Source organism: Chlamydotis macqueenii, chromosome Z (assembly GCF_036417535.1).
Source record: "Chlamydotis macqueenii isolate bChlMac1 chromosome Z, bChlMac1.mat, whole genome shotgun sequence".
NCBI lineage: Eukaryota > Metazoa > Chordata > Aves > Otidiformes > Otididae > Chlamydotis > Chlamydotis macqueenii.
The window spans coordinates 54,154,157-54,167,499 of record NC_141593.1 but is presented as its reverse complement, the minus strand read 5'-3'; the positions used below and the strand labels follow the sequence as shown (position 1 = coordinate 54,167,499).

The following is a 13,343-nucleotide window of genomic DNA, read 5'->3' as shown; positions in this document are numbered from 1 at the left end:
AAAATCATAACACATGAAGGGTGTACCTTTTATAAATTGTAATTTTTCTTTATTGTAGGCTAACATGATTTCCCCAAAGTCATTTTCCTTCTCTCCAACACTTCCCAACTTTTGCTGTGTTTGCAGCCTCAGATATTAGTTGTTCCCCTTTTCTGTCCTTTAGAGCATGGCATTTTGCTTTACCCATTTTATACTGTCCAGTATCTTAAAGCAAGAATGGTAGATTGATATACTTCATTTTCTAAAGCAACCTCTTTCACTTTGAAATCCTTAACAGGTATGGTAAAGTTAAAGGAATCTTAAATTTTGCAAATAAAGTTATTTATACTATGATTAACTATTTATATGTATACTAACTACTATATTTATACCACCATTAGCTATTCATTAAAATATTTCTTAATTTATGTGCATACTTTCTAGGAGCTGGCATGTCTAAACTCTTTGCTCTGTGAGGCTATGGGAGTTTTTTGAGTTTGGGTTTTTTTTTGCTAGCTGGCTAAAGATAAACCTAATGTACATTATCAAGAAAAATTAAAATTATAAAATGAATCTGTTTGACAGCTAGGTATTGAAAAATGCTAAGTATTGGTCATATTAAAACTGGAAGAGAAACATGTTCACGCAAATAACTGGAAGGATTTTAAATATGTTATGCAATCCATTACTATTTTTCAAGTAGGTGAAATAATTTGCCAAGTTATCATCTCTTTTTAGATTTGTTAACTTAGAAGTACTATATGTACTGGCAGCATGAGAAAGATATTATGTGGGCAGTGTTCTCAAGGTTAGATTACTATAAAGCCCTTCTAATGAACATAGGTTAAACCCATATCAATTACCTTAAGTGCTTCATTTGTTTCTTTAATGCTAAACTTGAAATAAATGGTATATTTCTATGGAGGCTTCTGTTGGAGGCCACAGTTTGTCCTCTTATTTCATAGGTTTTGGCCAGAACTTTTGGCAAGTGTCTGTGATAGCATATAGACTCTTGGCTTAGCTTTCCTTATTAGTTTTGTCTTGTTTCTTCTTTCTGCCTCCCACTCACATCTGCAACAGCTCTTGAAGACTCTTTAGCAGTAGAATTTTTCTGAAACTTGTTCTGCATCCAGTTTAGTTTAGTAACCTGTTGTCTGAGAAGAACATTTCTTAGCAAAGGAAGTTGCTTTTTTTTTTTCCTTAAGTAGGAGTAAAAAGACCTTATGTTATGTGAAATTCATAGATTTTGCTGGGCTCCTAATTAAGTAAGCAGACCTCATGCCTGCCCTGTTCCAAGATTTTTTTCTGCAGTCTTTTGATCATAGTGAAAGTACAAGAGCCAGCATTGATGGCTAGTAGCCATCAGTAGCTACAAAATGGATCCCACTCTAAGATTCTAGTGTGAGTACTCCAGTGAAAGACAATATTCAGCAAATTAATAACTTAGTCTTGCTGGCTGACATTCCTCAAAGTCTCTATTAACAGTGATCTATGAAATTTCACAAGTATGGTGTAGCATAGCTCCCTCTTTCCTTTCTATGCAGAGGCCTTGGAAATACTTCTTTACTAATGTGTGGATGTATTTTCCTTAGAGGCTGCAACACATTTAAAATTTGACATTTAAAGTGTATACAAAATCTTCCTAATGCACTTGCAGATTTATTTCAAATTTGAAGTAATGAGCTATTTAAGTAATACATTGTGTCCTGAAGCTTTTGGAAAGATATGAATGGTAATGCAGCATCTCTTTACTGCTTTTCTGTAAAGGACACCTGAGTCTTGAAGTGGTTTAAAAATAGAGGCTAGATACCAGTTTTCTCAATCATTTTGTCCTGTATTCTACTCTCATAACCTGTCACATGTTATGACATTACTTGTATGATTTATGATACCTTGAATTAAGTTGGTAAGCTCTCCATTAAAAACAGAGTTCACTTCTACTAGTATTCAAAGTCTATTTTGCTATTTATTATTGCTTAGACATTTTCTTTCAGTATCTAGCCTATTTTATTTCCATTTGGTATTGAGCCAGTCTTATCCTTTGGCATCAATAACATTTCTTACTTCCTTGGGCTTACCTCAAGTGTATAAGACCATGTATATCAGCTTTCAGACTTTATTTTGTTAAGCTCAAGCAAGCCAATCTCTCTACTGGATTCAGTTTGGCCAAGGTTTCTTTGGATGGGATTAAGCTCTCTGAAGTGACTTTAGAAAAGATGCTTAAAGGATTTATTTTATTAAAACTCTTGTGTGTTAGAACAATAGTAATTTAGAAGGGGAAAACAAGGAAGTCAATGCTGCTGGGATAAGTAAACAGAATGAACGCTTATTTCCCTGCTTTTGACTCAAGTGTTGTGGGAAGTGGTATAAGAATGGGGTTTATATATGTTGGACAGCACAAACTCCCACCTAGAAACAGGCTTCTTTTGAAAGAATCATAGAATGGTTAGAGTTGGAAGGGACCTTCAAAGGTCATCTAGTCCAACCCCCCTGCAAGGAACAGGGACATCCCCAACTAGATCAGGTTGCTCAGAGCCTCATCCAGCCTGGCCTTGAATGTTTCCAGGGATGGGGCATCCACCACCTCTCTGGGCAACCTGCTCCAGTGTTCTACAACTTGCATTGTAAATTTTTTTTTCCTAATATCCAATCTAAATCTACCTCCCTCTATTTTAAAACTATTACCCCTTGTCCTATCACAACAGGCCCTACTGAACAGCCTCTCCCCACCTTTCTTGTAGGCCCCCTTGAAGTACTGAAAGACCACCATAAGGTCTGCCCGGAGCCTCCTCTTCTCCAGGCTGAACAGCACCAACTCTCTCAGCCTGTCCTCATAGGAAAGGTGCTCCAGCCCTCTGACCATCTCCGTGGCCCTCCTCTGGACCTTCTCCAACTGGTCCATGTCCTTCTTATGTTGAGGGCTCCAGAACTGGACACAGTCTCACCAGGGCAGAGTAGAGGGGGAGAATCACCTCCCTCGACCTGCTGGCCACACTCCTCTTGATGCAGCCCAGGATGCTGTTGGCCTTCTGGGCTGCAAGGGCGCATTGCCTGCTCATGTTGAGCTTCTCATCCACCAGCACTCCCAAGTTCTTCTCCTCAGGGCTGCTCTCAATCCATTCTCCGCCCAGCCTGTATTTGCGCCTGGGATTGCCATGACCCAGGTACAGGACCTTGCACTCGGCCTGGTTGAACTTCATGAGGTTGGCATGGGCCCACCTCTCCAGCCTGTCAAGGTCCCTCTGAGTGGCATCCCTCCCTTCCAGAGTGTTGACAGCACCACACAGCTTGGTGTCATCGGCGAATTTGCTGAGGGTGCACTCTATCCCACTGTCCATGTCGCCGACAAAGATGTTGAACAGGGCCAGGCCCACCACAGAGCCCTGAGGGACGCCACTTGTGACCGGTCTACACTTGGACATCGAGCCGTTGACCACCACTCTGAGTGCGGCCATCCAGCCAACTCCTTATCCACCGAGTGGTCCGTCCATCAAACCCATGCATCTCCAGTTTAGAGAGAAGGATGTTGTGCGGGACAGTGTCAAAAGCTTTGCACAAGCCCAGGTAGATGATATCCGTTGCTCATCCCTTGTCCACCGATGCTGTCAACCCGTCAGGTGTGACACCAATTTTGGTGTCACCAAATTGGTCAGGCACGATCTGCCCTTGGTGAAGCCATGTTGGCTGTCACCAGCCACCCCCTTACTCTCCATGTGCCTTAGCATGGTTACCAGGAGAGCCTGCTCTATGACCTTGCCAGGCACAGAGGTGAGGCTGACTGGCCTGTAGTTGCCCGGGTCCTCCTTGTTCCCCTTTTTAAAAACGGGGGTTATGTTCCCTCTCTTCCAGTCATCAGGGACCTCACCAGACCACCACAACTTCTCAAATACAATGGCCAATGGCTTGGCAGCTTCATCCACCAGTTCCCTCAAGACCCGCGGATGGATCTCATCAGGTCCCATGGACTTGTGCACCTTCAAGTTCCTCAGATGTTCCCGAACCTGCTTTTCAAGTACAGTGGGTGGTTCTTCCTCCTCGCAGTCCCTGCTTGTGCCTTCCACAGCTTGGGTGGTGAGACAAGAGCCCTTACCGGTGAAGACTGAGACAAAAAAGTCATTGAGTACCTCAGCCTTCTCCATGTCCCAGGTAACCAGGACACCAGTTTCCTTCTGGAGGGGGCCTACGTTCTCCTTGGACTTTCTTTTGTCCCCTACATACCTATAGAAGCTCTTCTTGTTGCTTTTTATATCCCTGTCCAGATTCAGTTCCGTCAGGGCTTTAGACTTCCTCACCCGATCCCTCGTACAGCCACTCGTACAGCCTCTTTGTAGTCCTCCTAGGCTACCTGTCTCCGCTTCCACCCTCTATAGGCTTTCTTCTTCACTTTCAGTTGGTCCAGGAGCTCCTTGCTCATCCATGCAGGCCTCCTGACCTTTTTGCCCGACTTGTTCTTCATCGGGATGCACCTCTGCTGAGCTTGGAGGAGTTGCTCCTTGAATGTGGACCAACTTTCCTGGGCCCCTCTTCCCTCCAGGGCCACTTGCCATGGCACTTTGCCCATCAGGTCCCTGAAGAGGCCAAAGTCTGCCTTCTTGAAGTCTAGGGCAGAGAGCTTGCTGTGTAGTTTCCTCGCTGCCCCGTGGATCTTGAACTCCATTGTGTTGTGGTCGCTACAGCCAAGGCTGTCCTTCAGTTTCACATCCCCCACCAGTCCCTCCCTGTTGGTGAGCACAAGGTCGAGCATGGCACCCCTCCTTGTCGGCTCCTCTGTCGCCTGCAGGAGGAAGTTATCATCCACGCATTCCAGGAACCTCCTGGACTGCCTGTGCCCTGCCGTGTTGTCTCTCCAAAGGATGTCAGGGTGGTTGAAGTCCCCCATGAGGACCAGAGCTTGTGACCGTGAGGCTGCTCCTGTCTGGCTAGAGAGCGCCTTGTCCGCTCTGTCCTCCTGGCCAGGCAGCCTGTAACAGACCCCCACCATAATGTCCCCTGTCCGTCCCCATCCTCTAATCCTGACCCATAAGCTCTCTGTCAGCTCCTCCTCCATCCCCAGTCGGAGCTCCACGCACTCTAGCCAGTTGCTGACATAGAGAGCGACACCCCCTCCTCGTCTCCCCTTTCTGTCCTTTCTAAAAAGCCTATACCCCTCCATGTTGACGCTCCAGTCATACGAGTTGTCCCACCACGTCTCCGTGATGCCAACAAGGTCATAGCCCTGCTCGCGTGCACGCATCTCCAGCTGTTCCTGTTTATTCCCCATGCTGCGTGTATTGGTATAGAGACACTTCAGCTGGAGCCCTGACAAAGCCGACTTGCTGGCTGGAGCAACAGGAGTTCTTTTGGACCGCAATTTAAGTTCATTTGCACTTACCTGAGATCCTTCCTCAGCTTCTGGACCCTCAGTGCTGGCACTGGTGCCATGCTGACAGCAGTGTGCTGAACTGTGTTCCCCCTCCCCCAGCAACACTAGTTTAAAGCCCTCCGGATGAGTCTGGCAAGCCTTTGTCCAAGCACACTCTTCCCCTTCTCAGTTGCACGCCATCTGCCCCTCAAAGCACGCCCCATGGTCTAGATACCCAAAGCCCTGGCTGCAGCACCACCCCCTGAGCCACGAGTTAACCTGCCGGACACGTCTGGCCCTTTCAGGTCCCAGCCCTTCGACCAGGAGGATTGATGAGAATACCACCTGTGCCCCAGAGTCTTTGACTGTTGTACCCAGGGCCCTGAAATCCCTGTTGATGTTTCTCAGGCTGCTGCCGGCTGTGTCACTGGCCCCCACATGAAACACCAGCAGTGGATAATAGTCTGTGGGCCGTATGAGGCTTGGTATTCTCTCGGTGACATCCCTGATACGAGCCCCCGGGAGACAGCACACCTCCCCAGAGAGTGGATTGGGTCGGCAGATGGATGCCCCTGTACCTCTCAGGAGGGAGTCACCCACTACTACCACGCATCTCTTTTTCTTGGTAGCACTAGTTATCATGCCAGCTGGTTGGGCTACCTTGCATGGCTCCCGTGCCTCCCCCGAGGTGTTAGGTCTTACTTCTTCAGTCTGCAGAGCGGCAAAGCGGTTCTGCAGGGGCACCTCGGGGTTCGGGGGAAGGGAATTTGATAGTCAGGTAAGGAAGGAAAAATGAGTCAGCAGGCACTTCTCTACAATGCAAGTTTTACTTGACATCACATTTTATTCCTCATTGAATTTTAGCTCAATTTGTGTTCCATACTGGAAGTTGTTCTTTCTCTTATAATTAAAATATGGAGTGGAAATTTGTCAAGCTCTATGCAGGTTTTCAGTATAAACATTTTATTAAATACCCTAAACCAGTAATGTGTTGCAGTTGCAGCCAGCCACATCTGTACCTTCCATTTGAAGTTTCTGAATAATCTCTATATATCATTATAATTTTATTTACTGGGTTGAATTTTGCAGTTTAATTCTTCTAATAACCTGTATATTTTTTTTTAAATCTGCAACCAGTTGTGTATGCCATAAGCAGACATCATTCTTAATTCAAGTTGTTACTGATTTACTACAGTATTAACAATGCCTAAAAGGAGAATTGAACACTGTACATGCAGTTAGAGAAAATAGAACTTTTAGGCTAAGAATGTATTCATTATATCTGACATCAAGCTTAGAAATCGATCTAGGATTTGGAAACTTGTATTTTTTTCCTTCAGACCATATCAGTTGATCTAATTAAAAAAAAATATACTGCGTATCACAACAAACTTCGTCTGTGCTTTAAACTGCCATAACTACAACAGCAGCATTGTTTTTAAAAAGTGGGTTTAGAAGCAGATTATTATCCCATCCATTTTGGCTATTGCCTTCTGATATTTAAATGTACTAGCATGTAACTCTCTGGGACTCCATCCACACAATGATTCTGTGTCTGTTTTCTCATTCTTCCCACTAATAATGGTAAAGATTTTCAGGTTTTCTTCCTGCAAGTGTCTTCTGTAATGTCTGTAGACTTCCTTTGGCCTTAGAAAGCATTGATTTTTCCATGCCCAAAACAGTACTGAAGGCTAGTTGTGATGTCAGCTACTGGTTCTAGCATGGTGACTGAAGACTTTTTTGACGTTTTAAGAGGTCATATAACTTGACCAGTTTCCTTCCTTTCAGCTTCTTTTCCTACATACTCATCTTTTGGGTTAAGTAGTGGGGTCATGCAGAAAATGTCCTGATACTGAAGCCTCATACTTTTAAAAAAGGAAGCTTCATATTGCTCACAGAATATTGTGTGCAATACAGATTGCAAGAAGTTATCTGTACATGCTTTAATTCTGTGAATTGACCTTTGGTAAGTTTTGTGTAGCTTCTTTTGACTTGTGGGCTCCTGGAGCAATCACCAAAAATACAACAATCTATTTCATATTACTGGGTGGAACACATACAAAAGTGACTTTTTTTTCCCTAATCCGGTTAGATTATCAGGAGATTGGTGAATGAAAGCACAACAAGAGTGAGCTATACTAAATAGCAAATAACCAATTCCTGAACAGGAAGGATGTGTCCTGTTCTTAGAATTCCTGTTCCTCTCTTATGGTATATCTCTTCAGTATCCATCCTGTTTTCTTTTACTTGTATTTTTAAATTTGGGTGTGTATTTTGCTCAAAAAATCTAGTTGTGATTTATAATTAGGCATTACTGAAAACTGAATGTAAGCATGCATCTTGATGAATTTATTACATCTGTCATCATAATGGCAGTAGGACATTTCTTAACTTGTAGTCTCTCTACCTGATGCCCATTTTTTCAGGGCAGATGTGTCAATAGAGAATGTGGTGTTACTCACATTCCTTGCAGATACATAAATCTAAATTCTATGTGATCTGTCCATCACATTTTGTATTCAACAGATGTTTGCATTTCACAGGCCCTGAGATTGCTTTTAGGTTCATCAATGCCATGACACAGGAAACATTTAATGCCTCCTTTGCTTGAAGTTGGCATTCCTTCTCTCCATTTGACTTTTCCTCCTGCAGAAATGGTGAAAGTAGGACAATGAACCTGTTATCTTGTATTCTTTTAAAGCAACTGCTAAGTACGTTTTATATATCTGCAATCATGAATCATTCCCACACCGATTAATACACTGTTGATGGCACTTAAAAAGGCATTTCTTTTGTCAACAACTTCATCATGTGAATAATCCACATAGATTACAAAGAACACTTAAGGAGGAAGGACTGGCTGATAAAAAAATCCTATGTATTTGGTATTTAGTGTAATAAGGCAGATCTTGACTTGTCAATTAATTACTATACAAATGAAACAAGCACTCAAAGTGGAGAAGCAGTGTGTCAGAAACTGATTTATGATGTATGCAGATGTTTGGTTTATGGTTCAAAGACCTTGCAGAATTAACTGAAGAAAAGGCCAAGTGTAAGGTAAGAACAGTTCTTGCTTATTAATGTTTTAAAAAAGCACTGAAAAAAAAGTTTCACCTTTACTATTAGAAATATAAGTGGACTGAATCCCCATTTTATTTCAGAATCACTCTGTAAGAAAAGAAAATTGCACTGCAGGAAAATAGACATCTTTAAAAACCTTGGAAAGATGTTTTAACACTCTATTATTCTAAAATCTGTTTTCCTAATTATCTCTGGAGAACTGATAATCACATTCAGAAACACCAAGCATGAGCAAATTATCACAGGACACACATTATTCGAACTTATTTGATATAGTTAACCAGGGCAAAGTCTTTCATAAATTATACAGTGTGAAGAAATACATCTTTTAGTGAAGGAAGCATTAACTAGAGACTGCACTGTTGTGGCCTAAGAATATGCATGCAGACAATTGCTGCATACCAGCTGTTGCACGATAACTGGCTGAACTTGCCACAACTTGATCAGGTGTTAAGAATGACATAGGGCTAGCAGAGCTTATATCCCAGAAGAGATGTGTACTAGGTGATTCCTTGGAATTTCTCCTACTCCTATCTACTATACTTGAGGGACGCTACTAGATGAAATGCCATTTAAATATTGCAGAAGTTCAAAGCATGACTGTTTGGTGGCACAGACTGATTGAGGCCCAGCTTCCTGCGTATTTAATTTCTTTTGATTTTTATATATTAGGACACCCTACATGTGCATCACTCAACCATGTTTCTAGCATTTGTTGGAATTACCATCCCTTTTCCTCCTCTTATTTTTTGCATTTTATTTACTGCAGAACTTAATAAAGTTATATTAAGTTTATTACAACTTATTAACTTTATTTACTGCTGGGAGATCACATTACATATAATTTCCATTCATACAGCTGAAGGACTGTAATGACAGTTTTAATGCCTTTTCCCCAGAAAGCCCAGCAGTACTCTTCAGGGAGTCTTGTATCAACAGGTGGGTAGAACTGTGATGGTGCTGACTAAATCGCAAATATGGCAGTTGCAGCTGTGCAGTCTAACAGAAAGTTTACCTTAGTTGTGAAGAAGTGAATTACTGCCCTCTCTTTTAAGAAAAATTGCTTTCTGGAATCAGTTCTTTGTATTTTTGCAAAAGGGCTGAATGCATTAAGAGAATACTTCCTAAAGGGAGATAGTCACACCTATTGTTGATAGGTGTTAACATTGCAAGCACAGTAGAATGCTGACCTGTCAGGTGTACTCTACATCTTTTCAACTAGAGAAGCACTAGTGCTGTACTATAAACCAGGCAAAATAACATAAGTAATTGAAGGTATTGAAGTAACTGCATTTATAAATGATGGTGTATTTGTCCTTTTGGAAAAAATCCATTGTCATGGTTTAGCCTCACCCAACAGCTAAAATACCACAGAGTTGCTCACTCACTCCCCCATCACCACCCCTCAGTGGGATGGGGAGGAGAATCAGGAAAGAAAGAAACACAAAACTCATGGGGTTGGGATAAAAACAGTTCAACAGAACAACAAGGGAAGAGAAAACAGAGATACCAATAACAGAATGTACTTAAGTACATGAACATAATTTACAGTACAAAAACTCACAGTGAATCTTGACAAGCAGCTCATTCCCAAGTAGCAAAATCTGCCCCTCAGCACCATCCCCACTTTACATATGGAGCATGATGTCACATGGTATCCAATAGCCCCTTGGCTAATTTGGGTAATTAGTAAACTATTCCAGCTGTATCCCCCAGCCACAGATGCTACCAGCTCCACCTCCTCTGCCAGCTCCAGCCAAAATTAACTCTATCCTAGCCAGCGCCAGGACACCCATAATCCATTTAGGCCATTGTTTAGTAGTTCATCCTCATTTGTGACTTTTCAGCAAACAGCCATCAATACTTTTATTTCCCTTAAAGTATAAATAGTAGAAGCAAACTCACCTGCTTATTCATTTGATCTCTAGAGATTTTGAATGTTCCTAGCCTGGTGAATGACCCACTTAATTAGTGTGTGTGTATATACACACAGATTCGTCTCTTCTGTTCATTATGGAACAAAGAATTTCTGTGACAGAATCTCCTGTGGTATTTTTCATATCTTAGCAGAGGCAGTACATTTGTGTAATTCAGTGGTGTCAGCAAGGAGTAACTGCAGCTCAGTTAGTGACACGTTAATTTCAGTTTAGCAAGGAAACTGTAAGGAAAATAACCCACTTTGAAAAGTTTTAAGTTGAGCTGACTGGAATATTGTTGAGATGGTGATTTTCTGAGGGAAAAAAAAAGTCTTAGAAGCTTTCCTGCCAAACTTCGAATTAGCACTGAAACACTTTCTCTTAAAAAAAGGAATGCTTTTGTTGTTTGTTGACAGTATAATGATTTTGAATGTGTAATATAAACCAGACCTTATTATTTTAGATATAAAAATCTACACTGTTGCATTGTGATATTGCATCTGAAGTTGAAAAAACAAACCACTCCAAAAATTATGTCTAGGAGCAACTTTTAAGCACTTTCTTCCAGGCTATGTCCATGGTAATTTTTGCTGCACTAACTAATGTAGCACTTGTTAATAATGATTTACCATTAATTCAGTGAAGTATGTGCTTGTGTGTTTAGAATGACTTTTGCATCTGAAGTAAGGTAGAAGAAGAGAAGGGAAAAGGGAAGAATCGGGTTGTTGTAAAAACAGAATGGTTAGTGACTAGTGAGTGATGTAGTTTTGAGGTAAAACAGCAGATTGTAATCTGCCCAGAGCTATCTGCCTGTATTGAAATAAGTGAGTCCCTTCCTGAATCATTCCAGTAAAAAAGACTTAATTTCCAGAAGAAAGGCTTTCAGGCTCAGTAAAGGGATTTTTTTTCTTTCTGTGAGTTACTAGTTTTGAAGAAGGAATAAAAAAAAAATTAGTTGGTCTTCGTGATTTAGAGGAGGAACTTAAAATTTCACCATGCTTGTAGTTTTTGTTACAGAAGTGACAATTCATAATCCTCACGGAAAACTGAATTTGGCTGAGACATAAGCCTCAGAGGAACACTCCTGCCTATGTACTTAGTAGAAGCTTCACTGTTTTTAACATCTAAAAGATTTAAAGATACCTGTTTCAGTCAGCTGACCAGATCCCTGTAGAAATAATTTGCTGTGTGTTAATAGAACCATAGAATGGTTAGGGTTGGAAGGGACCTTCAAAGGTCATCTAGTCCATCCCCCCTGCAAGGAGCAGGGACATCCCTGACTAGATCAGGTTGCTCAGAGCCTCATCCAGCCTGGCCTTGAATGTTTCCAGGGATGGGGCATCCACCACCTCTCTGGGCAACCTGTTCCACTGTTCGACCACCCTCATTGTAAATTTTTTTTTCCTAATATCCAATCTAAATCTGCCTCCCTCTATTTTGAAACCATTACCCCTAATCCTGTCACAACAGGCCCTACTGAAGAGTCTCTCCCAAGGTGCTAAAATGGAATTTCACTATAAAGACATACATAATTCATACTGGATTAGAGTTGGGATGGGAAAAGGAAACTAGAATAGAAGAACAGAAAATAGGGACTATCTGCTTCCTTTAGTATATATATGTGGACTTATATAGATACAGAAACATATATATGTTTTTATATATATAAAATGTGAATATGTGCGTATACGTGCATATGTGTATAGCAAGGTGTTTGTATATGTTTGCATAAGTGTACATATGTAGAGCTATATACAGACAGTGTTGCAGTACCAGAGTGCTATGCAGTTCTAAAGGTAAATGAACTACGACAGTAACAAACTGTACCTATGTTTATTTTGTGTTCTCTCACTTCTAGGGCATTGTGTATTGCCACTTGCAATAATTTAAAAGGCAGTCTTATGTTAAAATAGGTGAAATAAAAAAAAATCCCAACATTTTAGATCTTATACCTTCTGATGCTTCAACTTAAATCTGATTGTATTTTAAAGGTGCTCCATGCAATGGCAAGGTTTGGGATGTATTCATAAAATTACAGAGTCTCACTGAACTGGATGAACACATACTATTGTTTTTCTTGTAATAAAACATGGAAGCTGACAACAGTAAAGACTCAAGATCACCAAGAAATAATGTATTCCAAATAACATTGAACAAAACTTTGCAAGTCTTAATATTAAAAGAAATACAGAAGATTACTCATATGCAATGTGTGGGAAGGAACAGCTATTACAAGTGTGTGAAATCTGATCATTTCTTATAATCAGTCTGAAGACATAAAAAAGTAACTATTAATCTCTGCTGACTTTAATTCCATGACAGAAATAATTCCTGCGTTTCTCCTTTCTTCCCAGTTTTCTAATTCCTCTGAGTGTAGACAGACTGAGATGATATAACTTTTAAAATATGGAAGCATTTATATAAACAAATGTAGACATTTTTCAGGAAATAACTCGCTTGTTCAACAAGATAATAGGTTTTTGATTGCAATTTGCTTCATTGTAGCTGTACGTGAACTATGCTAGCTTTCTTTAACTTCTTAATTGTTGTTTTTCTTTTTTATTGTTTATACTTGATGAAGGTACATTTTCCTCTCAATATATGCAACAATCAAATGCAATTATCACTATATTATATTTTAAATTATTTTTTTCTTTTTTTAACAGAAGGAAGGAGAAAAAAATCACCAAGTCCGACTAGCAGTTGGAAATGGAGTAAGATATGATGTGTGGAGAGAATTTTTAGACAGATTTGGTGCTGTTAAGATCTGTGAATTTTATGGTGCTACTGAAGGAAACATTTGTTTCATGAATCACACAGGAAAAATTGGATCTGTTGGACGCACTAATTTCTTTTATAAGGTGACTGTTTGTTTACATTGTACTTTGTAAAGGGGAGTGCTGAAAGTAAATGTGTTTCTTAGTTTGGCCACAGGACATGGGGCTGCAGTCATAAATCCAAGGTAAATTTTCTGACTTAGTTATTGAAAATTTAATTGACCCTCTGTAAAATGTTGGCTGCCAAAG

The 13,343-nt window shown here is 40.8% G+C and overlaps 1 protein-coding gene across 2 annotated transcripts in view; it reads left to right on the top strand.

Moving 5' to 3' along the window:
* The window catches only part of LOC104473329 (long-chain fatty acid transport protein 6), a 43,093-nt gene that overhangs the window by 14,214 nt on the left and 15,536 nt on the right, over positions 1 to 13,343 (top strand). For both annotated transcript variants that reach the window (XM_086770310.1, XM_086770308.1), the window contains exon 5: positions 12,984 to 13,178. In XM_086770310.1, coding sequence (XP_086626436.1) covers positions 12,984 to 13,178 — 195 coding nt within the window. The remainder of the gene's footprint in view (positions 1 to 12,983; positions 13,179 to 13,343) is intronic.